At 42.2% G+C, this 27684-nt stretch overlaps 1 protein-coding gene across 4 annotated transcripts; it reads right to left on the bottom strand.

Annotated features, from left to right (window-relative positions):
* Positions 1-767: 767 nt before the first annotated feature.
* PLEKHS1 (pleckstrin homology domain containing S1) lies at positions 768-27684 on the bottom strand. Of its 4 annotated transcripts, none has more exons than XM_081193027.1 (15): positions 27446-27684; positions 23374-23419; positions 22295-22371; positions 22061-22167; positions 19629-19763; positions 16522-16576; positions 15854-15955; positions 15163-15267; positions 13962-14045; positions 13063-13163; positions 8839-9039; positions 8038-8139; positions 4832-4967; positions 2220-2299; positions 768-1461 (listed from the first exon to the last, which is right to left on the bottom strand). In XM_081193027.1, exons 2-14 carry the CDS (start codon positions 23399-23401, stop codon positions 2231-2233), a joined length of 1302 nt encoding a protein of 433 aa, XP_081049153.1. In that variant the 5' UTR covers positions 23402-23419; positions 27446-27684; the 3' UTR covers positions 768-1461; positions 2220-2230. The 4 variants fall into 4 exon arrangements, with proteins under 4 accessions (XP_081049153.1, XP_081049151.1, XP_081049152.1 ...); XM_081193025.1 differs by lacking the exon at positions 27446-27684 and adding an exon at positions 27141-27405 and having other exon boundaries at positions 15848-15955; XM_081193026.1 differs by lacking the exon at positions 27446-27684 and adding an exon at positions 25460-25478 and having other exon boundaries at positions 15848-15955.

Genomic DNA, 27684 nt, shown 5'->3' with positions numbered 1-27684 from the left:
CTCGGTCCCAGCTCCTGCCAACCTAGCAGTTCAAAAGCACGTCAAAGTGCAAGTAGATAAATAGGTGCCACTCTGGCGGGAAGATAAAAGGCGTTTCTGTGCGCTGCTCTGGTGTTGCCAGAAGCAGTTTAGTCATGCTGGCCACATGACCTGGAAAAACTGTCTGTGGACAAACGTCGGCTCCCTCGGCCAGTAAAGTGAGATGAACACCGCAACCCCAGAGTCGTTCGCGACTGGACATAGCTGTCAGGGGTCCTCTACCTTTACCTTTTAAAGCCATATAAGATGTTATGTTTCATAGACAGCACTTGAAGATATGTATGAACCAGATATTGTGGTTTAAAAGAAACTTTAGTTAGTTAAACAAGCCAACTTATAATGTGTGGCTTGACGTTGGCTTGCTTTGAAACTGACTAGAGTTTGTTTGAAACCATGTTAACTGGTTCATATGATGTTTGGAAAGTGTAATTAAATGGAAGCAAGTTCCTCTTCCTGGCCAGAATAGGGGAATCATACAACCAGAGATTTTGTTTGGGCTTACTTTAGCTTGTGCATGTAGTGTTAAAACCATGGTTTAGCATTGCACATGAATTAGCACAATATGTTTTTGGATATTAATAATCTCTACAAGAATATAAACCTCTGCTGAAGGAAAAGGTGAGGTTGATGTGCAAGCATGGATTTCTTAACTATGTACATAACTAACTCAATAAATCAGAAAAGCATTTGGTCCATAAATTGGCAAAAAAATAATAAACAACAAAACATTTACCTTAAGACTGTATGACAAATAGATTAAGAAATAAAGATGCTAAGTCTAAAAGAAGACTGGACATTATACATAGGTTATATGGAAAAAATATTACAACATTAAAATAATCGTAACAGACTGATAAAAAACACTCAGCAGTAGATGTTACAACATGAGAGAATGTTAAGATACATAAGAGTTAAGATACATAAGAGTTAAATAAGATGGAGGAATAAGTTATGTTGTTATTAGTATTATTCACTTACATATGTCTTATATTTATGCTATTCCTTTCTTATTATCTTATGTTGGACTGTAACGCAGTATGTGGTGAAGATATGATATAATAGAAAAGCAAAGAAAAATGAAATGAAAAATGAAAGACAAATGTCTGATACCACAGTGGAATGGCAGCATCTTTGTTCTTGGAGCAGCGCAGAAACTCTGAAAGGGTTTTAAATACATGTATGGATATTCACAGCAGTGAAATACCATTTCTTCTGAATACCACTGCATTTCAAAATTTGCAGAGGAATAGTCCTGTCCCAGTCTGGTGCGGTTCACTGAGTGCTACATGAGGAGAGACCACCACCATGCTACATTTTTATGAGACAAAGTTCTGGTGTCTTCACGGTGGGTTTTTTTTGGGGGGGGGCACTGTTTTCAAGTCTTCATTTGTATTTGACCTAAGATCTTGGCCAATGAAGATTCTGCAACAAGTAACAAATAAAAATATTTTTATTACATGTGGATCCTGCCTTTTCACTAAGAACCTCAAAGGAATTGATTTACAAAATGTCTGGAATGGATTTCAGAATCTGCTGATTCCAGAACCACTGTTCTGAGAATGGCTGCTTGACCTGGCTGCCAATGCATAGTTATCTGATATCCTGTTTTATAGGCTGTAGGCCCTTGTACATGTTGTATGCGCAACCCATGCTATTGTGCCCAGTTTGAGCTGGATTTTGGCATGTATCCCTACCCATCATTGACTATATTTATTTACCCACCAATTCATATGTTTCATTTTGAATGTAATAACATTTCCAATAGATCATATAGCAATAATTTCTTTAATTGCCACCAGCTGCTGGTGGTTCAGTTGTTAAAGTATGAATGCAAAGCATTGATCTCCCATTGCAAAAAATCTCTGCACCATCATTATGAGGCAAATGTGGGCTGGGAACTGTAGATTTGCTTCATAGCGTATATTTCCAATTTAGGGGATGGGGGATCCTGTGTTTTCGCTCTAGTGCTGATAATAGGCATGATAGAAAAGTCCAAATCATGCTAGTTCTGGAATAAGTAACATCTAGTTCTAGAAGGAAATGGGATAACAAGCCAGTGAAATCAGAATACTTGGATTAAAACTCCATTCATCATGGAAAACTAAACCTACTTACTACAATGTAACTGAGTTGTTGATGACTTTTGCATAGAAGAGTAGGTAGGTTCGTCACACACTTACATTTTTCTCCATTAGGAACATTTGCAGCCTTGAGCATGTAAAATTTTTGAATCTGGAAGCCGACATACAGTCAGTTTCACCTTTTGGGGGGAAAAAGGAGAGATAAGCACTTACCACGTTACTATTTATAGTTTACAAGCCTGCACCATTGTGTTAATATAATAGTGATTAGCAACTTTGTATATACAATTCATAAACTTATCTTTCCCCCATATACCTTTGCAGGTTTAAAATTATCTAATCTTGGGGGTGAATTGCAGTACCGCACAGCTTTGTGAAGTTGGGTGTCCACAGAATCCTGATGCGAGCCATGAGAAATCCAAGGTTTTACAATGAGTGGTTCTCCACAAATGGTTTTGACAGCCAGGCACAGAAAAGCATGTAGAGCCTGCAACTGCCAGCACCAATACAATATGAAAGATCTCTGGGTAAAGTGATTTCAAGGCAGTGGCAAATAAACTTTGAGGTAGTGTGGTATAGGGGCTAGGGAGGTGGACTAATTCCTGGGATATCAAATACACAGAAGTGTGTGTGTGTGTGTAATAGGCAAAATGGTTATCTAGGAGTTGGTGATTGGTTAAGAACTGCACAATCTAGCTACTTCATAATAATGCAATGTGTGCCAAACAGGGAGAGATTACACATTAACATTTACCACAGTATGAATTCACAGTGTTAAGCCTATTAATACTGTTATTTACCACAGTATGCACAGTGTTAAGCCAATTGTTTTTGAACCAATATAGCCAACTAACCCATGATACCTATGATCACCTAACATGAACCACAGTAAATGATTACTAGTGATGCAGTATCTCTTTAATCCTTTTACGTACAATGGAAATGGTCACAAGTCAATGGAAATGAGAAGACGGGAATTGCCTTAAAACCAACAGGAGTCTCAACAGGAGATGAATACAAATCTCCATTTTCCTTTTCAACACATAACCAGTCTTCTTTGTCCCCAAGATCAGTGTGAAGAATTTTCACCCAGTGCTATTTTTTCATTAGCCCCACCTTCCCTAAATTCCCTGACCCTGTCTTCAGTTTTCCATCACTTCCACTTACCTTTCTGTTCTCCACTACACTTCTGCTTCTTCCATTGCTTTCTCCAGCTTTCCACATACTAGATAATTTCCCCTTTGTCTTCTCTGCCTCCTTGGCCCCTTATGGTTCAGTTGCTCACATTTCATTTTGCTTGTCTGCTCTGCCCTTCTTCATTGTGTACATTTTTCTTCCCAACAACAGATCAGCCCATGCTGTCCCTGGGCACTCTGCAAGACTCGTGCTCTAGTCCAAATTACACTTCCCACACAGCTTGTATTTTTTTGCTAGCACTGCATTTAACCGACTGTCCCTCTAAGCAGGTAGCCCAGCTCATGAATACTCTACTATGAAACCTATTATTATTGTTGGGGGTGTGTGTGTGCCTATTTTTATTAATGGCTTTTAATGAAACTTGATGTGATTAAGATGCTTGAGTTTTATTACACATCAGGGGTGCCAACTTAAATAAAATATTGGGCGGGCCCAGGTAAGCCTCACCCCACATAATCGATCACATGACGCTGTGCATGCACACCATTTGAATGGCAATGCCTATCAAATTGGGGGTGGGGCCTTGGTCCCCTCAAATATTTTATGGGGGGAGCGAAGCCCCCACAGCCCCTAGGAGTTGGCTCCTATGTTACACTGTCTTCCACTATGTTTCAGAGCAAAATCATTAGAAACATATTCCTTGGATAAGGTCCATGCTCAGATTAAAGTGGGTTGCTGAGGGTAGGAAATCCACTACTACTTTTTACCCTGGTGTGAAATTACTGGCTGCACACAATAGACCAACATATGGGTAGTCACATGGGAGATTGTATGCAGCAGCAGCAGCAATAGTAGTAGTAGTAGTAGTAATAATAATAATAATAATAATAATAATAATAATAATAATAATAGTTAGCCATGCTTTTGTCTGAACAAATGTGCCCGGATAAGCCCCACAGCTAATTGCCACAAACTACCGTATTTTTTGCACCACAACACTCACTTTTTTCCTCCTAAAAAGTAAGGGGAAATGTCTGTGCGTGTTATGGAGGGAATGCCTACGGGTGGCATGCCTGCGGATTTTCCTCCTCTAAAAACTACGTGCGTGTTATGGTCGGGTGCGTGTTATAGAGCGAAAAATACGGTAATTCACTGCTTAGGGACGCGGGTGGCGCTGTGGGTAAAACCTCAGCGCCTAGGACTTGCCGATCGCATGGTCGGTGGTTCGAATCCCTGCGGCGGGGTGCATTCCCGTCGTTCAGTCCCAGTGCCTGCCAACCTAGCAGTTCAAAAGCACCTCCAGGTGCAAGTAGATAAGTAGGGACCGCTTACCAGCGGGAAGGTAAACGGCATTCCGTGTGCTGCGCTGGCTCGCCAGATGCAGCTTGTCACGCTGGCCACGTGACCCGGAAGTGTCTGCGGACAGCGCTGGCTCCCGGCCTCTAGAGTGAGATGAGCGCACAACCCTAGAGTCTGGCAAGACTGGCCCGTACGGGCAGGGGTACCTTTACCTTTACCTAATTCACTGCTTGGTGATCCTAATTAGTTAAATTAGTTACATTGCTGTCTCTTACCTCCTTTCTTGTGGATCTAGTTATGAACAAAGACATTTCATCTATGCTCTTTGCATGCAGGTCATTCACAGCCACTATATAATCCCCTTGATGAAATATGCATCCCAAGCGATGCAGGTCTTTCCACTGGGAGACACTGTAGTGAATTGGAGAAGAGGAAAGGGGGGGGGGAAGCATTGACTGATTAGGATTCTTTTTCACTTTGGTGATGGCTTCTGATCTGGAGAAGTATCCATGGAATATCTAGCAGTTTGGCATTCAAAAATACTGAAGAGTCGGGATGAAATTGATAGCTAAGCAGATAATCTAATCAAACAGTAGATATCAATTAAAGCTTCCAAGCAGGGAGGTTAAATGGAAATACACTATCAGAGCTTAGGGTGATCTATGGGTACTCATCTGCAGTCTATTATGGGGTCACAAATCTTGTAGAGGAAGCTTAGAAACCAGAGATAATTCTTAATTGTGATCCTGTTATGAACCTGAAAACTAACAGGTTTTGGTGAACAACTTGTTTTTAAAAAAAAAAAATTAAAGGTAGTATGCCAGCCTAAAGATACTGGAACCAGTAGCCAACGATCCATATGAATCAAGGTACAAAATGATTTTGACCCTGTGGTTTTGATTTCTATTCTACATTACTGTACTGTACTACATTTGAATTCATTCTTTGAGTGGGGAGAAAGTTCTCTAAATTGCTCTTTGGCAGTTAAGGCTGCTGAAAGTTGGAAGATACATCTTTAAATTAAAATGAATAATATCAAGTATTCAAGCCTCCGACTTTGTACACATATCAAGTCCAGCGTAAATTCCAGTAGACAATCTGGGGGTATTCTGTTTATCTCAGCCCAGAGACCTAACATAATTGGCCTATTAGGTTGGTTGAGCAATTTTATTACGGCATTCCAGTACACAGCCCTAGCCCTGGAAGTTTAAACTCATATAGAATTATGGATTCAAGGAGAATTCCCTGGATTATCCAGTCACATGCCAAAATGCACTATCTATTTAAACACACACACATATTCACGCACACATGCATTATATGCACTAAGTGGGAGATTCTACCATCTCTGTAAGTAGCTTACTGCATTGCTGAATTGGTCTGATAGGCCATTTTAAGGTAGATTTCTTTTTCTGTCACTTCATTCCATTACTCTTTGCTTTATCCTTGGTAAATGTAGCCAGCAATTGTTCTCCACCTTCTTTCCAGCACTTTTTAAATATTGGAATTTTTTTTTAAGGAGTCTTCTTTCTACTAATCTGAATATGCCCATCAGCTTTCCATGACAGGGGGACTTCCTCTCTGAAACTTATTGGGAAGAATTTCCTCCCATCACTGACAAGGCCTGAGAAAGTGACTTTCTTGTGCGCAGTGTGCAGCAGGCATGTGAAGTACATCAAAGGAGAGCAGAGAGAGTCAGACTTGCAACTGAGCACTAGAGAGTACACAAGGGAAGGCACAGCAGGAGATGAGCTCTAGGCACCTCTAATCTATGTCCATTTCACCCTCCCTTCCTTTCCTCAGTCACTGATACTGATATTCTAGGAAGCACACTAACTTCCTTACTGCCTCTGCAAAATATGTGAGAAAATGGAAATTCTCTACTTTCTTAACCTCCTCTTGGGAATGTTGTAGGATATCCATGAAAATAGGAGTGGAAATTGCCAATGTTCACTTATTTGTCCCATGTACAGAACAGAAGTCTTATCTGGTGAATATGATCAGTGTCCTTATAGTCTGCAAACAGTATGTAACTGATGACTTTTCTCCCCCCCCCCCAACATTTGCATTGTGTTTTCTTTGCACTGAAATATATGGATGCAAAAGCATAATACCACCAGACTGTTTGTCATATGGAATAAACTGTGGTAGAGAAAGTGTGACATCTTGTGGTCCACAAAGACTGTGGAGCAGTTTTATGTGCTTGTAAATTTATTTTTATTTCAACTCTCTCACCAACTTCAGTTGGAATGCCCAACTGAAGAATATACTGAGAAATGTGGGGATTAAAACTTCTGTTTTGTGTTACATAAAAACTAAGTTGGTGATTTGCAAATTAAAACCTAAACTGCCAAGCAGCAGTTTTCAGTGTTTTAACAAATTCATTTCTGGTCTCTGGCAGGAATGCAAAACTAGCATTCCCTAACCGACCTATATAGCCAGCTCTCCTGAACACTGCAAAATGACAGGTCACCATATGAAGTATGTATAAAAACAAGTTAATATAAGTATGTTGTTCACCTGCCAGTGACAGTGAACAGATGTTGCTTTTGAAAAAAATTATATCCCACTGTTATTTCTTGGCAAACCTGAAGAGGGTAACAAACAAGAACAATAACAGCTAGATGTTAAATAACGTATTTAAAAATGCAAAATAAAGTTCACACCCAAAAATAGACTGATCAAAAGGTCAACTCAAAAGGTTAAATATAAAGATAGATTTTAGATAGATTACAAGGCAGGGCTCTGGCAATCTTCTTTGGGACAATCATTTCACACTTATATCATTTGTATTGAGAAAGACTAGCATGAGCTACAACAGCAAGAGCTACAAGAGATTTCACACAGAGCAGGCCAACAATAATAAAGAAGTGTGAATGAGTGCATGTGTGCATGTGTTCATCTATGCATCTGTGCATATGGATACAAGTTGCAAGGGATCAATAGCAGCAGTGCTGTTGTTCTCAGGTCCTGCCCACAGGCATCTGTTTCGCAACTGTAAGAATAGGATGCTGGACTACTTGATGGGTCTTATGCCTGATCCAGCAGGGCTCTTCTTAGGCCTCATCCACACTTACCTTTGCTCCAGGTGTCTAGGCACAGGTCTAGACTTTCCAGGTTCAGGTGTTGTTGGTTGTTTTTTCCCCCCCAATGCTCTCCCTGGGGAAAACCTGCATTTTACCGCCGAGTGGGAGTAAACAGCAATAGGGTTTTCCAGATTGCTGTTTGCTCCGATTCAGCACTAAAACATGTGTTTTCCCAGGGAAAGCCCTGGGACAGGGGAAAACTCAGCCCTGTGCCTAGAAAGCCTGGAGCATGTGTGCGTGAGCCTTAATTTGGGTCAATTGGTTAATATTAACTTGAGCTGTCTCTTATGGAATTGATCAGTAGTGATGCAGTGACATTGCTGGAACTCACCAAAAAACCTGATTGCTTTTTAAGAGCTGAAGGTACAAACCAGCATGAAAATAAGAGGCCTTACCATATACGCCCAGCGGCTTTGACAAGTGTCAGGCAGTTGGTGAAATCACTCCGGGGAAGGAGAATATCCACCTCTTCCAATTTGCAGTCATCTCTGACTTTACTGAAAAGAGGAAAGGCATGTTGTGAAATCCAAAATGTGTGGCTAATAAACCAGAAAGGTACCACTGCAAGTTGTTGCTATTAATGAGAGCCACTGCCAGTCACTACTGAGCTAGAAACAGTCTAAATATGTTCCATGATAACCCACACAACCAGTCTTACAACATTCTATATCTGACTTCTTTCTCTTCTTATATAAAATAGCGAGCTTTTCAAAACACTTATATTCTGCCCTTTCAAAACTCAAGGTGACGTAAGTGTGCGTTCGAATACAGCTGTAAAGCAGTGTGTAAGAAAGGGCTCATTTCTTAACAGAATCAAATTATTGTCGAAGCAAGAATCATAGTGATTCGTTTCCCCTGCACCTTTGCAAACTACATGGAACAATGGAACAAAGTCCAATGTACACTTGAATGAATTCAAAAGGCTCACATGGTGGGGAGATAAAGGTTAAGTATTCTTTTCTGGTTCACATAATGGAGCAAAGAACTAACATCAAAGCATTGACATTGACTATTGGACTGATCGTATCACTTGGAAATTGGGACAATGGAAAACCCATTGAAATAGAAATGCATTTTCTTTTGCTCTCAGGGAGTTTGTGAGAAATACAGACATAATTAGTAATATATTGAAAATGTAAATTATGCACATGTATCCAACCATCACTATCCACAGGAAACACTGAGAATATCCACACCTGAGAATAATGGACAACTGAACCACAGACAGAACTGATAGTTTTGGTGTTTTTTCTGGTTTCCAGGTCCTTGGTAGTGGTGTTGGTTTCAAAGGCTTGTCCTCTATCACCTGCAGATTCGTGCTATCTTCCTGGCCTTCGGGAAGGGTCGTCAATTCATTGTTTGTAGGTTCAATTTTTACCTCCGCTACCCCTGAAACTCTAATGAGTAAATTATGTTACTTTTAAAAGGAAATGCATCAACCATGTCTATAAAAACCACATCAATTTTTTAAAAAAGAAACTTTAGCCTGGGCAGCAGACTGAAGCTGCACAATCAGTGTATGAACGGAGGGGTGGAGGGAAGTGAAGCAGAATTGTAGTGCCAGATCAGCCCTGACAGACCTCCAGACTTGGGCCATTTTTTGTGCAGAAAACCAACACACATGCAAGTTGTACATGCCCAGCCTTTGGGTTGGATCCAGATGGGCAGAGAAACCCTAACCTGCCATGCTAGAGGGGGTTAGGATGTGGTGATGGTGTCCTGGCTCCACTGCAATCTGCCAACAGGGGGCCTCCACCACCACAGAGGTCCCCACTATAAGTGGATGAACAGACCTACAGTTGGAAGTATCTCTGCCAGTTTTAGCTAATGGGAAGCCCCCAAACTGAGAGTTTTGGTGTGGGGGGGTAACAAGAATGGTGTGGAGAAGGGTCCACCAAGTATCTGCTGGATCCTAAGCCACTCCAGCTACTGATGCTGGACTTGATTTGGGCTTCTCTGCTGCACCATCCTGAAGCCAGTGCAGGGAAAAACTGCAGTTTCACAGCCGCCTCTCTTCCATGGCTAGCACAAGTGGGAGAGCTTTGGATGTTTCTCTGCCACTCTATTCAGCCCCACTGAAGTCCCAATGATTGAAACAGACCTTTGACATGAGACCTGTATTTTTTTTTTAAAAAAACAAAACCACAACAAAAACCACATGGTAAAGATTGGACATGGGGAGTAACAGCTTTTACAAGTGCAGGCATTGTGCATGTGATGCTACTAAGGTGTGGAGATCAGGACAGAGCCAGCAGGCATGAACCCAGTACAGTGGTACCCCGCAAGACGAATGCCTCGCAAGACGGAAAACCCGCAAGACGAAAGGGTTTTCTGTTTTGGAGGCGCTTCGCAAGACGAATTTCCCTATGGGCTTGCATCGCAAGACGAAAGCCCATAGGGAAATGCTGGCGGTCGGGAGCAAAGACTTTCGCCCACAGCCGGCCTTCAGAAGAGGACCTCTTCTGAAGGCCGGCGGGGGGCAAAAGTCTTTGCTCCCCCCCGCCTGCCTTCCCCCCACCTGCCCCGGGCGATCTTAAAATGCTGGCGGGCGGGAGCGAAGCGTTCGCTGCCGACCCCCAGCATTTTAAAATCTCCAAGGGACAGCAGAGAAGTCTCTGTCCCGGGGAGGTTTTAAAATGCTGGGGGTCGGGAGCGTTCGCTGCCGACCCCCAGCATTTTAAAACGATGTTCCGAAGTGGGGGGGTGGGGCGGGAACAGCTGCCCCAGCCGCCCCTCTTCGGAACGATGTTCCGAAGGGGGGAGGTGGGGCGGGAACAGCTGCCCCATCCGCCCCACTTCGGAACGATGTTCCGAAGGGGGGAGGGGGGGCGGGAACAGCTACCCCAGCCGCCCCACTTCGGAACGATGTTCCGAAGGGGGGAGGTGGGGCGGGAACAGCTGCCCCATCCGCCCCACTTCGGAACGCTGTTCCGAAGTGGGGAGGTGGGGCGGTAACAGCTGCCCCAGCCGCCCCACTTCGGAACGATGTTCCGAAGGGGGGAGGTGGGGCGGGAACATCTGCCCCAGCCGCCCCACTTCGGAACGATGTTCCGAAGGGGGGAGGGGGGCGGGAACAGCTGCCCAATCCGCCCCACTTCGGAACGATGTTCCGAAGGGGGGAGGTGGGGCGGGAACAGCTGCCCAATCCGCCCCACTTCGGAACGATGTTCCGAAGTGGGGGGGTGGGGCGGGAACAGCTACCCCATCCGCCCCACTTCGGAACGATGTTCCGAAGGGGGGAGGTGGGGCGGGAACAGCTGCCCCATCCGCCCCACTTCGGAACGATGTTCCGAAGGGGGGAGGTGGGGCGGGAACAGCTGCCCCAGCCGCCCCACTTCGGAACGATGTTCCGAAGGGGGCGGGGGGGCGGGAACATCTGCCCCATCCGCCCCACTTCGGAACGATGTTCCGAAGGGGGGAGGGGGGCGGGAACAGCTGCCCCAGCCGCCCCACTTCGGAACGATGTTCCGAAGGGGGGAGGTGGGGCGGGAACAGCTGCCCCAGCCGCCCCACTTCGGAACGATGTTCCGAAGGGGGGCGGGGGGGCGGGAACATCTGCCCCATCCGCCCCACTTCGGAACGATGTTCCGAAGGGGGGAGGGGGGCGGGAACAGCTGCCCCAGCCGCCCCACTTCGGAACGATGTTCCGAAGTGGGGAGGTGGGGCGGGAACAGCTGCCCCAGCCGCCCCACTTCGGAACGATGTTCCGAAGGGGGGAGGGGGGCAGGAACAGCTGCCCCAGCTGCCGGGCTTCGTAGCGCTGCTGCGAAGCCGGGCGGGTGGGTGGGAACACCTTCTGAAGGCGGGCAGGGGGCGAAAGTCTTTGCTCCCCCCTGCCTGCCTTCCCAGGGGCTTTTAAATCGCCCCGGACAGCGGAGAAGTCCTCCGCTGTCCGGGGCGATTTTAAAATGCCGCCCGCCAGCATTTTAAGATCCCCCGGACAGCGGAGAAGTCCTCCGCTGTCCCAGGGTTTTTTAAAATGCTGGGGGTGGGAAGAAAAGCCCTTGTCCCGCCCCCCAGCCTTCAGAAGAGGTCCGGGGACAGACTGTCCCCGGACCTGGCCTGAAGGTGGTTTCCCTAGGAACGCATTAATTGATTTTCAATGCATTCCTATGGGAAACCGTGCATCGCAAGACGAAAAACCCGCAAGACGAAGAGAATTGCGGAACGAATTAATTTCGTCTTGCGAGGCACCACTGTACTACCCCACCAGCATAGTGATGGTATGCAGTCTGCATGGAGTTCCTGTGAGTCTGTCTTGCTTGTGGGGAAGGGAAACCTGACCTCAGCCACTGCCCAGAAAGGCTTACAATCCACAGGAACGTCCAGCTTGTTCCACTTTCTGGGACATAGTTATTGTTTGAAGGTTTCTAATCTAGATGGAACAAGTGGACTCAGGTTACACTGGTCTACAGCCCTCAGCCAGGACAGGACTTGCCACGACAACCCCAAATCACTGAAATGGACTTTAAAACAGCTCTATAGCATGCTTTTGAGTCTACATGAGTTGGGTTTCTTAGAGGATCTGAGGAATGCTCCATGAAAAATGGTACAATGACTGTCTAGCAGTTTGGGTGCTAAACCAAACATGAAACTGAAAGCTATACTATAGTGTTACCTCCCCACAAAAATAACACCTGGAATAAAACCTTAACAATTATTTGAATCCTCGCTGAATTTGAATGGCAACAGAATCCATACAATGAATTCAGGCTACTGGTTCAACTAAAAATAATAATCTGTGTGGTGGTTTACTCACTGGCAATGAGCCGTGAGTGTACCCAGCCAATGTCTTGGAGGATTTTAATATATTTTGTGTTTATCCAGCTTCTGTACTATGGCCTTTTCCAGGGCTTTGAGGCACCAGAAGTCCTGGCAATCTTTGAGCAGCTACAGTAACATGCCAAAAGCTGATTCAGGGGGAATTATGTGATTGCTGTTGGCATGTACGTTACTGCCTTGCCAGGGCTGATGGGCTTGGAAATTGGCACAGACTGGTTAAAACAAAGTAGCTGCTTCTGAGAAGAGGAAGGAAGAAAGGAATCTATGCAAGATTACAAGAGTGATCAATTTGCACCAGCAGTTACTGGTAATAATACTATCTTTCTGGCTATGTTAATTTAACACCTAAAGGTAGACATCACTTTGTTGTGAGAAACAAACAGAGTGCCACAGTAGACTAAAATGTTCTCCCCCATGTGCATTAAAGATGAACCAATGATGGCCTAGCACAGAGATGGGGAACCTGTTCCCCTCCATGTGTTTCTGCACTACAACTCCAATCATTCCAGACCAATGGCATTGCTGGCTGGAGTTGATGGGATTGGAATCCTGGTCTAGCAAAAGCTTTGCAAAAGAAATCCATGAACAATTGCTTCAGATAAATTTAGGAGCAAAATGCACCATGCTTGAGTACTCACATGGGTCCCATGGGCATGTATTCTTCGGGTTCACCAACCTTTTCCTTATCTGGGTTAGTAGTCTCTTCTGTGGTGCTGAATTTATCCTGCATTTCATTCAGCTATTAAAGTAAAAAGCATATGCAAAGTACATTAATGTATCCAAAGGAAATAAAAACTCAACTCTGTTAAAAGCAGTGCTGTCAGGACTGTTATTGAACCGACGAATACATTTGGTCCAGTCTGTCTGGATTAAACTGATATGTCACTAAAGCAAAATAAGATAACTCTTACTGCTTCATGAAAGACTTGGTTTCAGCAAACTACAACCATTTAATTTCTGAAGAAATTCTGAGTACTGGAACAACTGCAAATCTTAGAGGGGGAAGAGGGTTGATTTAGAGGCAGAAGACAGTCACGAAACATCTGGAAGCTTTGGGTAAATCTCTACCACAGGTGAGAGCCACTGCTGTAAAGCGCAGTTTGCACACCAAAGTTCCCAGGCGTAGAATCACAGAATTCTGCAGTTGGCAGGGACCTAAGGGTCCTCTAGTTCAACTACCCTGAAATGTAAATTCCTGTAAACCAGGGAACCTAGACAGATGGACGGGGTTATACATCATCATCATATAATGATAATGATGATTAATATCCAGCTCTAGTAACAAATTGTTTCAGATGCAAGGGCTAGGAAAGACCTCTGAATAAGACCCTTGGAAGTTGCTGCTAGTCGGAATTTATAATACTGGGCTCTGTGGACTAATGTTCTGACTCAGTATGACGCAAGCTTTATACAGTGCTACGAGACTAAGCTGGCATGGAACAAATCTGCACACAAGATAAAGTATTCCACACATTAAAAAGAGATGTAAGCATTAATTCATTATTTAGAACAGAGCAAATAATGATATCTACGTTACCGTAGCTAGAATATTTGTTGGACATGCATAGTATTCCTCCATTTCGGATTTTTCCTCTGACTCTTGATGATTTGTCAGGTGTCGCTGAAATAAAAGTACAGACATATTTACAGTGTCATTATTCTTTGCTCATCATGCTCTGAGAAAGGTCAAAATGGATAATGTGCAAACACTTGCTCTTTTTGGCAAATGAAAGCAGCAATGAGTAAGACCTGCTGCCCCACAAGAAAATCAGAAGTGAAACACTTATGAGGAATGTAGAGATGTGCCATAACAACATGGAGAACAGCTGGTATGAAAGTACTCAAACCCGCTGACCTATGATAGATTTGTTTCTAAATTGTTTCATTTCTATTATAATTTAATTACTTTTAAACTACTATATTTTGTATGTTTTTGGCTTTCTGTATTTTATCTGTGGTTGTTTTTTTTTTAATTTGTGCAAGCCACCTTGAGTCCTGGCCTGGGAAAATAAATAAATATATATTTCTATATATTTATATGGGCTATAAATAAATATTATAATTATAATTATAATCATATTATCGTGCCCATGGACATAAGTTTCTAGGCACGTTTCTGCAATGGAAGCATTATGGGCAACTGTGTGGAAGCCAGGGATAAGGAGAGGCAAGTGGGTGTGAAAAGGAAGGATCAGAAAATGAAGAAATAATTAGTAGCAAATAATCACTAGCAGGGACGTGGGTGGCGCTGTGGTCTAAACCACAGAGCCTAGGGCTTGCCGATTGAAAGGTCGGTGGTTCAAATGCCCACAATGGGGTGAGCTCCCATTGCTCGGTCCCAGCTCCTGCCCACCTAGCAGTTTGAAAGCACATCAAAGTGCAAGTAGATAAATAGGTACCGCTCCGGCGGGAAGGTAAACGGCATTTCCGTGTGCTGCTCTCGTTCACCAGAAGTGGCTTAGTCATGCTGGCCACATGACCCGGAAGCTGTCTGCAGATGAAAGCTGGCTCCCTCGGCCTACAGAGCGAGATGAGCGCGCAACTCCAGGGTCGTCCGCGACTGGACCTAATGGTCAAGGGTACCTTTACCTTTAATCACTAGCAAACCCTTATTTTATTTTAGAAAATAACTGAGCAATGCTTCATGCAACTTTCTCCACTACACAATGCATGGAAGTGATGCAGTAGTTGCTTCGAATTATCCATACTGTTCTTCCAGTCCCACTTTTAACACTCACTAGCTGCCGTACTGTCAGTGGCTCATAAACAGGGGCTTCTTGGGAGGATTCTTGAGTAAGAGGCTCTGAAGAGGGCCTCTTCTTGGAGATGGATGTTCCTATATCCTGCAGCGCAATGGATCAAAACAGAACAAAAGAAAGCATAGCTTTATTTCAGGGTGATTCATTAAAACTAGAAATCAGCCCTGTTCTTTCTGCTGATAGAACACATTTAAGCAAAATCAGGTACTTGAGTTGTGCTTCTACTTTAAAATTGTTATGGGTGTGGAAAAGAAAAGGAATAGTATTTTTATTTTATTTTTAGCACTTGTTCAGACATGCTATTTATTGCACATTCATCCTGATTTTCTTTCACAAAACGTACCCAATAATTACGTAGGCTATACCTAGTCTTTATTCTGATTTGTTTGTGCGGAAGTTATATGACAATGAGTACCTATCCTGGATTCATCCTGACTTATTTGAATGGTGTTTACACGTGTTCCCATTCATTCATCCCTCAATTTTCAATGCATTTTCCAATTACTGCCAAAAAAAACTGTTCCTTTTTTAGATGGATTTGTGGCACCAGGGGAAACCTAAGTTAATTGCGCAAACCTAAGTTTTCTTGTATGCCCTTGAAATCCTTCCCATGAAATACTGACAGCCTGGAGGCACCCTTAAAATGAAAAAGACAGTATATAACAACCACCTCATATTCATTGTCAGGACACGGTTCCTTCTTGATGATGTCAGCAGCTACTTCATCAAGACAAGCTGGTGAAGATTTTGACCGACCTCTCATTTCTGGTTTCTGGGTCAAGAAATGAAGCAACAGAGTAATTTCACATAGTTAAAACCTTTACGAAACATTACGAAACCAAAGTGTAACTATTTTTTGAAATTGACTTTTACATGAATATTGCTACTGTATTTAGTTCTCCAGCCAAAGAAGGCTTACAAAAATGCATATACTAGAGGAAAGTGTGCAAGAAAAAATGAATATATTGGTGAAAATAACAAATGAATATGCATTGTACTAGGGGAAATTGGTTGAAAAAACGCAAATGTGTACATTTCTCAAAACTGCATATAAAATGTGCTTATTGGGAGAAATTTACACTAAAATGCTGGTAAATTTCCATGAGGATTTTTTAAAATGTGCCAATTGCTACAAAACATGGAGAACTGAATTTAAGACTGGAAAAATTAGAAACTTGAGAGAACTAAAACTGACAGACTCCAGTTGTAAGTTACAGTTTAGAAAAGAAAACTGAGCACTAGTCGAACAAATGATGAAGACAGTTGTTATTATTATTATTATTTTAAAAATGTCAATCGCTGATGTTCGATAATTAAAACAGCATTGCAACCACTGACCTTTGTTTCTCTTCTGGTTGAAAACAAGAAGGTGGCCCAGTCCTCAACATCCTTGCTAGAGAGTGAAATTACATTTCAAGGAGACATATAAGGAAACAAAATATTAGGAATGAGATTGTATTCCTCTGAAAAAAAGTTTGTTTTTTTTTACTTTTAAGAAGAACCAAATCCTTGAGCAGCATCTTCAAGGTGCTCAAGGGCCTCCTCCCCATATGCCAAGGGGCAGAGAAACTTTTTCAGCCTAAGGGCTGCATTGCCTCATGGGAAAACATCGAGGGTGGGAGTCACAGGCCAGTGATGGTTGTGACCAGAGGCAAAAGTGGTAACAAATCAGACTTTTAACTTTGTCAGGTAGGCTACATCCCACCTATGCAAAAGTCAGAGGTCTTTACACCCTACCCTCTACATCTCTTCAGCCAGGCAGGCAAGACAGTTCAAGGACAGGAAAAACTAGGATGAGGAAGGTAGGGAAGCAGGGCTAGTGAAGGAGCATGGCTTGGGGAGACTTCTGGGAGAAAGATATGGAGGCCTCAAGGGCCATATTTGAGCCTTGGGCTTAAGGTTCCATAATCCCTGGCATGAGCAATACAGTGGTACCTCGGGTTAAGTACTTAATTCGTTCCGGAGGTCCGTTCTTAACCTGAAACTCTTCTTAACCTGAAGCATCACTTTAGCTAATGGGGCCTTCTGCTGTCGCCGCGCCACTAGAGCACGATTTCTGTTCTCATCCTGAAGCAAAGTTCTTAACCTGAAGCACTATTTCTGGGTTAGCGGAGTCTGTAACCTGAAGCGTCTGTAACCTGAAGTGTATGTAACCCAAGGTACCACTGTATTGCTGGGTGATATTCAAGTAAGTTTTACTCAGAGTTGAATACCACCCTGGGTATATCCAGAAAACATCTAAAGCATTCTTGGACTCCAGCAGTTGGCCAATAGTCAGAAGTGGTGGGGGTTGTGGTTTGGCAAGATATGGAAGGCCAAAGTTAATCACCCATGATTTCAAGATTCTCACTGGTAATCCTTCACCATATAACCAGGGATGCCTTTATTCCATAGCTGTAGAAGATTTCAAATTTTAAAAGAATCTCAAATCTCATTCTCTATAGTCACCCAAATAGGACATACTTCCGATTAGGCATGGTTAGGACTGCAAACTAAGTAAATTAATTTATCAAATCTGCATAAATTTAGGAGTCAAAGCAATAGCACTGAAGCAAAACCCTAGTTTATTTTAAATATACACAGGTCCCGCTATCCAAACACTTGTTATAAAAAAAATCACTTATCCAAAAATGAGGAATTAGTATGCAAATTATACACACCACAGAGCCATAGAGCTGGACCTGAGTGTAGTACTGAAAACAAATAAGCAGCCTTAAAGAAGCCTTACTTTTTGTGTTTTGCTGGTCCACGGCAGCCATTTCACCAGAAACCATGGTGGGAGGAAGCGAGGACGAAGGGGGAGAGATCAGACAAATAAGAGCATTTTTTTCTTTTCTTATTTGCCTTTGCAAGGTTTCAGAGGGCTTTCCCAGGTATTTTTGACATTTTGTCATATTCTGTGGTCGGGAACACATTTCCCCAAAGAGATCAGTGGAAATGGTCAACTTGTTATGCAAATGTTTGCTTATGAAACAAATTCCTGCAAATGCATTCTGTTAGATAGTGGGACCTGCATGTAATGTACATCTGCAGCTTTATATGCACTACTTTGATAAAGAGCAGTAAAAATAATAATCCATTATCTGCTTTATTTGGGCACCCTTTTAGCTGAACAAAAGCATTTTTAATCAGTGTTTAAAGGCATATCCATGCACTGGCCTGAGCATACTATGTGAATGGGAGCAGGGTGACTGCACACATTGAAAAGGATTAGATCTTCTAACCAAGACAATTATGGTTTGCTTAGCAGCCTTGGCATTTCGCACTAAGGCTCCAGGCTTCCTACACTGTCAGGATGGTGCTGTTGACTTGGATTCCAAGCTCATACAGAAGGCACACTGGAAGGCAAGTGCAGAGATAGCCAGACCAGTCTCTTGCAGGGTGGCATTTCAATACACCCACTGGGGACCACACAGGTTCTGCCCCACCTTTTTTGTGAGGATGAGATTCACCTGTCAGATGGTGACTGTGATATCTATATAAAAAACAATGTTTCTACCAACCACCACCTTTTCCATTAGTTGTTGTTAATATGTGGCTGTAGGCTGTAGAGGGAAATGAGGGGAAGATGGGGCTGTCAACCTGGGAAGGAAGCCCATCTAGGAGAAGGAAAACTCTGATTCTAAACCTCTGCTGCCTTGCAGCTAAACTCATTCGTGGGAAGGCCTTCAGGAGTAAACCCTGAGGAAAATTCTGTACCCACTGCCTTGCAGGAGTGGTTAGAATCTTTCAAAGTAGCCTTTAAGGAAACTGGCACTCCATTCTAAGTTACCGAAAACAAACAAAGGATATTTGTTTTCTTTGAGGTCAGACTGGTTTTGTTTCAGTGCCAAAGTCTCTGCTGGGTATTGAATGTACAGAATAAGGGGAGGAGAGTATAAGGTAAAAAGGTACCTAACAGGATTTGCATTATCTCTTTCCAAGCAGCACTGATTTCTCTCACAAGTTCTAGGTATTCTGACTCTGGGAAAATCCCTGCCGCATGTGTAATGCCAAAAGAGATTATTCTGTGGCTGATTCTTCTCAAATAAGGATTCCCTCATAATTTACCTTGTAGCACAGCTCTTCTTCTACTTCCGGAACAGCCTCTAAAGCAAGGATTTTTCAGAAGGGAAACACACTATAATAAGTGGCTTAACTGGGCAAGAAAGGAATCACAGTAGGGAAACCATTCTTGATTTATTAAGCTATGGTGGCTCCTTAAATTTCCTTCACCTCCACTCATCTCGCTGTTCAAATGTATTTCACGAGCTTTGTAAACATTGTAAGGGGAATCCTTTTTTGTGTAATATATATGATGGCTTGTGTGATAATTTTTTGAGGATGTGCTATGACCAGTTTGAGGATCCTGGTGTTGTTAATGAATTAACATTTTTAATTCATTGCCTTCATACTAGCAGGTATGAAAGCTATACGTACATATCTGTAAAGAATGGTGAACATACCTGTCTGATCCAATAAGATAGAAAACCCTATTTTCTGTTCTGATGGTCATTACTTCTGCAGGCTTGCATTTAAACATCTTCTTCACAACTGTCATTTTCTCAGGGTCACCTATGCCAATCTCTATTTCTGAAGTTCTGTTAGGTAAATATATAAAGATGTACACAGTCTATGTGGCTCATCGTGTTAAAAGATGTCATAGGCAATGATCTAGCATTGTAAAACATGTTCTTGCGAGTGATGAGACTGTTTTTACTGCATGTCATTTCTAAACAAGTGTTTCGGTCTTACATAATCCAGAATGGGAAAAGCAAGTGCGAAATAAGAACTTGTCTGTCCCAAATTCTTAGCCTAATCCATAGATACAAAAAACCTCGGAGACATGAAACATAACTAAACTTCAATATGTCTATATATTGTAGCACCGCTATGAACCGTGGTTGATTATTGAGTTCTAATAGATGAAATAAACTGCAATCTTGTGCATGTCATAAAAAGCATGTAATGTGTAATATAATGTGGTATAGTGGTTGGAGTGTTGAACTAGTAGCTGAGAGACCAGGGTTCAAACACCTCCTCAGCCATGAAACTCACTGGGTGATCTTGGGCCAGTCACTATCTCTCAGCTCAACCTACTTCACAGGGTTGTTGTGGGGATTAAATGAGGAGGGAGAGAACTATATATTCCACCTTGCTTAAATTACGCCACATGGCAGCCTAATGCATTCTGGTACATTCCTTTTCCGAATATAGCACACTCACAAAGCTTGGTTATTTTAACTAGTTATATAAAAGAGAATCACATGAGGTTTTAAATGGGTAGACAAATGTGATATAATGATACATATATTTAAAACCATATTAATCCTGTCTCCAGCAATGGCCCGTCTTGGACAGAGAAGACTTGGCCACTGTATTCCATGCTCTGGTAACTGCCAGACTGGATTATTGCCATATACCATTTATACTTTATATGGGGCTGTCTTTGAAGACACCTTAGAAACTTCAATTTGTCTAAAATGCTGCAGCCAGATTATTCATTCATTCATTCCTCAAATTGTATATAATGCTGAATTGTCAAAAACCACAAAGCAGAAATGAATCTGTTTAGATTAATTTCACAGAAAAGGAAAGCAATTTTGGATAAACAATAAAGCACAGATTATTTAACTGTAATAGATGAGTCGAAACCGCGGAGAGATAGACGGAGGTCAACAAAATCATAGGGGACTCAAACCAGTATGAAGGACTTTGCGCAGAGAATATTCAAGTATTGGTTTGAACTTCCTAAAAAATGTTTGTTTAAGAAAAGTATTTTTGTTTTTTTCGTTTTTTTCTAGTTTTTGTCGTTTTGCTTTGAGATTTTCTTTTTTTCTTTTACAATGTTGTTCTGTTTATCATAGATCTTTAAATACTTTTACCGTGTATTTTGTAACACCTATTTTTATCCTAGAATATGTCGTTGAAGATCAAATTATTCTTTTTATTCTTTCTTTGTGAATTTTGAAAATGTAGTAGTTTTTGTTTCAATTAAAACAAAAACAAACAAACAAACCTCAAAGCGGTTTACAAAAGATAAAACAAGGAAAATCAAGGAAACACACAAAACTTAAAACAATAAAGCAGATTAGAATTACCTCAGAGCATCGGGAGAAATGACTGGCTGAGGTTCCATTTTAGAACTCATAGAACCCTAAACAGCTGCATGGGTTCTCACACATTAAAAGCGCATTACTGTGAAGGGGTTGCAGGTCCACATGGGTTAGCCACTGTCCTACCAATGCACCCCTCAGGCACCCCACCCAACCCCAGCTGCAGGGTCCCTATATGCATACCATCAGAGCTTCTTTGTGCAATAAGTAGTTCTGATCAGGATTCCCTGTAGCATGGAGGACCTCTGCATGCATACATCAGGAAGTGTGTGGGACCCCTTTTCAGAGCTGAATACATGGCTGGTGAGGGGGCAAGTCTTGCTCACTGCCTCGCAGTGCTTTTAACCTGTGAGGTGGTTCAATTTCATATGGTGCTCCACCATGCATTTGGGAAGAACCTGGAGCAGAACTTTTTTTTGAGGGGGCCAGCAAGCGGCAATTCAGGCAGTCAGGGCCTGTTAAAAGAAGCTTTGCATGGACAGGCGGAGTCCCCCAAACCCTGGGCAGCCCATGTGGAATAATGACTCAAGACAACATGCGATGGGATTAAAATTGGCCACAACTTTATTATGTTTCAGATGTGGGTAGACCTTGGCTCAGTCATTGGGCATTTATCCCTCCCAGTCCCCCGCCGGGGATCTAGATATCCCACCTGGGGAAGGCAAAGCCAAGCCTGTGCTAATGGTGCCGCATAGGGTCCAGGGGGCTGAGCGTGACAACGCAAAGGGCTTCCCCCATTTAATGTGGGGAGTGGTCATTCTGAGACATGGCTAGATACTTACTCATTGATTTCAATGTAACCCTTTAAGTGGGCACCTTTAAGATACCTCAGGACATAATCGTTCTTGCCAGACTTGGAAAGGATAAAGTGTCTCCTTTTCCAGGAGTTCTGTTGGAAGAAAGGTAAAAGACAAGGAATTAGAAATACAGTAACACATTATAGCTACAATTATTATTGCTATTTGCTCATCATTATTATAGCAGCAGCATCATGGCTATTATGATGTCAACAGTACCTGATTGGAGAAAAGATGAGGAGGTGGGGATTTGATGAAGAAACCATGCTTGCAGACATCTCCATAACTACAATTTCCTGATAAAGAGATAACAGTAAGAAACATTCCATGTTACCTTCATAGGAAAAGACCCCTGAAGAGTGGATTTCTGTATCCCTTAGCCACAGACCCATAGTCAAGGAGGGAGAGAAATCCAATTCAAAATGACAAAAATCAATGATATTTGTGTTTGAAGTAAAATATGAAATTGTTTTTGACCAGTCCTACCATGATTGGTCCAGTTTGATTTATTTATTGAAGTGCTTATGTTTCTCCCACTCACATAAAATATCAAGGCAGTGTAACAATTCCCAGCAGCTGGAGCAAAAATCCAATTCAGAAATTTGGTTGAAATCAGAATATAGACTGGAAGATCTACCTGAATATACGCTGAATGTTTAAAGGGGAGGTGGTCCCTTTGTTCCTACAACTCATAGCACATCTACTACTGGACAGGCAGGCACAATCCAAGATAAAATGGTTAAAACTATGTCGGGGAGCAGGACAGTCTGTATGGATGCTGCTGCTGGAAAACCCAAATCAAGTACTTGAAAAATACCACCCAGTAGAAACGAAAGATTGTGGGTGGAGCATCATGGTGAATCAGAAGCAGGGCTTCTTGATCTCAGGCTAACTCAGCCAAGCCTCATCCCTAGGACTCATGCAGCAACAATCCTATGCATGTGCAGAATGCATTTTCTACAACACTGAGTGAAGGGAGTCCATCCCATATCTTTGGATCAGAGGGCAGGGCTTTAAGTGCAAATGTGTCAGTTCCAATGTGGCTCAAGACCTGAATATCCCTGCCCAAATATGCAGACTCTGCCATGATTTGGAACAGGGACACGGCTAAGCTGCCAGCCTAATAACAAGACAATACATGGCAGGGCCATAAAATTGTATGCTAATTTTGGTTGGAGTCACATACTGATTGCATCCATTAAAAAAAGGAACAATGCATGTTGAGAAAAACATGAAAATTGCCAGGGAAACGGGTATGGCTTGCTGTCTGGATAAACTCATGAGACTCCATCTCATACCTATGCACATCGTTCTTGGAGCATCCATTTTGATTGCTAATTCAACCTAGTAAACAAACAAATAGTGAGGGTTAAAGACCACTTTAACTCATGTTTAATATGTACTGCCCCAGTGCACCATCACTATAATCTAGGACTTTGTATAAACCACACCTTGCCTTTCCAGTAAGTACTTGCAGTTCCTGTTCAGATTAAATAAACAGAATATTATGAGGAACAGAAGTACTTAATTTTCTTTTTTGTTCTTCTGCTATGCGGTATATAAACAGAAACTGTAACCAAGCAGCAGTTTATCAGATGTTAACGAATATTTGTTATTTGTCAGTACCCATTAACTAGGTTAACAAAATATTAACATAGATGTAGATGGTGACTGTGTGCCAGAAAATAACTACAAAAAACCCCCTCAATTTATAATTCTCCCAAAACGATGCAATGAATATATAACATAAAGAACAGCAATATTTTATTCCTACAGTCCTTTCTTCCCACTTGCTCCATTGAATGTTTTGAACAATAAAATACAATTAACATTCCAAGAACTTACACAGCATAAAAAGGGCAACAAAAGACTGTAAATTAGATCAACAATTGTTTTTGAAATGAATGGATGGGTGTACTGCTTACAATAATACCTTCTTCAGATCAAGGGAAGTAATAGTCCTGCTCTATTTTGTCTTTTCCAGACCCCACCTGGAGAACTGTGTCTGCTTCTGAGTATCACAGTTTAAGAATATTGACAAGCTGGAATGTATGCAGAGGAGGGCAACCAACATGATAAAAGGTCTAGAAACCTAGCTTTATGTGAAATGCTAGAGGGAGCTGGGGTTTTAACTTGAAGAAGAAAAGTCTGAGGAGCGATATGATAGCCATCTTCAAATATCTGAAGGGTTGCCACATGAAAGAAGGAGCGAGCTTGTTTCCTTCTGCTGCAGAGGGTAGGAGTTGAACCAATGCATTCAAGTTACAAGAAAGGAGATTCCCACCAAACATTAGGAAGAAGTTTCTGACAGTAAGAGATGTTCGACAGTGGAACAGATTACCTTGGAAGGGGATAGACTCTCCTTTATTGGAGGTTTTCAAACAGAGGATGGATGGCCACCTGTCATGGATGCCTTGCAGGCGGTTGTGCCTTTGGGGTCCCTTGCAACTCTACAATTCTTTGATTCCCACCAATGAAACTTTGAAAATTTTAATTAAACAAATAAATACTTTCCAAAATGCTGGTAAAACCGATTCTGATTTAGAATGTTTTGGTTTGGTAGAAATGAAACAAGTGTGGGCTGAAGTATGAAGTAACATCAGAGGGATAAGAGGCATGAGGTTATACCCAAAGCAGCACTGTCACATATGAAATGGGGTGTGGGGGTGGTGTCTCTCTCCTCTTTAAGCCTACACGTGTTCACCTCAAATGCCTGAAGAGATCCATTTATTTCATGCAACTACTGTACTCACCATTTGCTCCTAAAAGTGGAGAAAGGTTTTATTAGCAGTAACCACAACACAAAAGTGTATAAGAAAGGGACTCTGAACTTTCTATGTTCCCCCCACCAGAGTTCATTGGTTCAGCCATTTACTTGGGAAGCAGCTTAGAATTTGGGCTAAGAAAAGAATGTCAAGAGCAACCAGTGTAGGGCAGATACAATGACCGCTCCCCACATTAAATGGGGGGTGCCCTTTGTGTGGTCATGCACAGCCCCCTGGACCCTATGCGGCACCATTAGCACAGGATTGGCTTCGCCTTCCCCAAGTGGGATACCTGGAGGTCTCTGCCTACCTCAGCCAGTTGCCCAATCCTGCCTGGGGAGGTGTTGGCAAGGTGATCAGGCCAGGTAGGGGGAGGGACTACCCTGCCCACACAACAGGGGGAGGATCTTACCTGGGAATCGTCAGTTGGCTCCTGATGCTAGGCCCATCGGAAGATGAACTTGCACTATAGAAACGCTACAGAAATTCTTATATTGTGGATGGAATAGGTTACACACATTGCATCCAACTACTTTGTGAGACTATACATGCACAGCTGAACTAACACAAGCCTGTAAATTAATTGATTTAAAATGCAACCCCGAAATTGCAACCATACCCAAACAAGATGTGTTGTTCATTCATATCCAGATGAGGACAAATCAACCTACCTGAAAGGAAAGTGAGATATTGCAAGAAATATATGCAATATGCAATTATTGATCAATTTTGTTTTTGTTGGTGCAAGGACAAATAAATAGGTATAGATCCAGGTTTGGGCAAGTACTATTTGGTGAGAGAACCTCAGCAGAGATTTAAAATCACAAAATATGCAGCCAAGTAAATAGATGAAATGAAGACTATTAGGCCTTTAAAATATGCCCCAGTGATGCATACGCATACACACTTTGGCCTTTCTTTAGCCCAAAGGCTGGATCAAGAATTGCCCACATTCCGTGGGGGGAGGGGGGGTTGCCAGCAGGGAATTAGGTGACAGCTTAAAATTGGCTGTCTGTCTGCACCTATCAACCCAAACTTCCACCACTAGTACACACACACACACACACACACACACACACACACACACCTTACACTTAACAAAGATACCCCCTTTCTTTGCCTCACACCCTATCCACATGCATACACACCCCATCCACACATTCATTCTCTGTGAACTGCCCATGTGGAAAAATGAGAGTGGAGGCAGCCATGAGGGCATTGCAGTGTGTGCTCCTATGCCAATACAACCCCCAAGTCTATGATTCAATTCCCTCTTCCCCAAGCTGCTCTTTGCCTCCTAGGATAAACATACTGATAGCTATTTTTTAGAAGAAAACACTATAGCTGAGCAATAAGCTTAAACCCGGCGTTCCACTGCTCTGTCTTCTTTTCCCTATCTCCTCTTCTGCCCAGTTTGACACAAACAATTCTGAAAACAGCAAATCCATTCTGGGGCAATTTTATTTGAGGACTGATCATTAGCCTTAGTCAAGTTATTTCACTTTTTGGAAAGCAAGTTTGAGGGCGATCTTACTTCCATGCAAACTCACACTCTGCCTCTCACTTCCTGCTGTATTCGGAACAAACTTGAGTTGATTCAGGTGTTCTCTAAAGAACTCAGTCTCAGGAATACTTCCCCTAAGATTCAATCAATATGCATTCAATTTTACTTGCCATCAAGCTGAATGACTCAAAAGATTGGTAATTATATTGCTCTTTTTGTTAATATCCCATTTCTACTATTGACTAATCACATTACCTCAGTTAATGTCCTATTCTCCTATTGACCTATGTTTGCTGCTATTTACTTATATTATCCCTCAGTTGTATTCCAGTCAAATTAATCTAATGGGTAGCATTTGGTGATTTCATTTTATTTTTTAAAGATCCCCCTCTTTTAGTGTGATGAGCCCTTGCAATTCTGCATTCGTAGAGAAGGCACAGAACAAATGATGGTTAATAATACAATCCTATGTACACTAAGCTCAGTGAACTTAATAGGATTTATTTCTGAATAGTCTTGCAAAAGATTGCACTACCTGTTGTTTGTGACATCAATGACTTACCTGAATTAAAAGATATCTAAACAAGTATTTTTTAAAGCTAAAGACAGTATAAAATTTTTCTATGTTACCACTTGGGTCTGAGCAGACACACACTTGGTCTTGGTAAAGTTGTCAGAATTAAGAATAAACCAGTGCTACATACCACAATTAAAAATATATTAAGATCAAGGCAAGGCAATATAAATGTGAATTTATATTAACTTATTAACTTACAGCAGAGACTTATTAACTTACAGCAGAGAATGGTCACTGCAAAATGTCAATATATGATTAGAAGAGAGGGGTGGCCACTCTTTAAATCACAGCACAATTTCACCCAGAAACTGGATTTAGTGGAAGAAAGAGCTTTTACATTGCACAACTCTTAGCCAAGGAGGCTTTGTTTTCAGAATTTAAAATAGTACAGTTTAGCCTTTTTAGAACAAAATCAAAACAAGCCACTTAAGAAAAGTGTATGTGTGAAACAGGAGGAGGATGAAATTAGATGATACTGCTAACTTTTACTCTAAATGAACATGAACATTTGTAGGGGTACTTACAGGCACTGGGTGTTTGCCAAACTGAAGATCCACAATGTCAAACCACGACAAGTTATATTTTCCGAGCGGTCCGTTGCTCTTAGTTTAATGTTGAGCAAATAGCAACTACCTCCTTATACCAGTGCGCAAAACATAGGCTGTACTATGAGTCATAAGGAAATACCCAAGCTTTTTCCTCAGGGCAAATGTACAACCTCCTGTCAAGCTGAAAGAAGTTTCAAATGGGGGAAAACCAGAAG

The sequence above is a fragment of the Podarcis bocagei genome (genome assembly GCF_964188305.1).
Source record: "Podarcis bocagei genome assembly, chromosome: 4".
NCBI lineage: Eukaryota > Metazoa > Chordata > Lepidosauria > Squamata > Lacertidae > Podarcis > Podarcis bocagei.
This window is presented reverse-complemented; position numbering and strand designations above follow the sequence as displayed.

Coding starts and splice junctions, on each gene's coding strand:
- PLEKHS1 (XM_081193025.1), bottom strand. CDS start 23,401: ATGGATGCTCCAAGAACGATGTGCATAG. Junction 15,268..15,847: donor ACAATGAATATGAGGTGGTT/GTTATATACTGT, acceptor ATTGCGCTGCAG/GATATAGGAACATCCATCTC. Junction 4,968..8,037: donor AAAGCCGCTGGGCGTATATG/GTAAGGCCTCTT, acceptor AATTCACTACAG/TGTCTCCCAGTGGAAAGACC.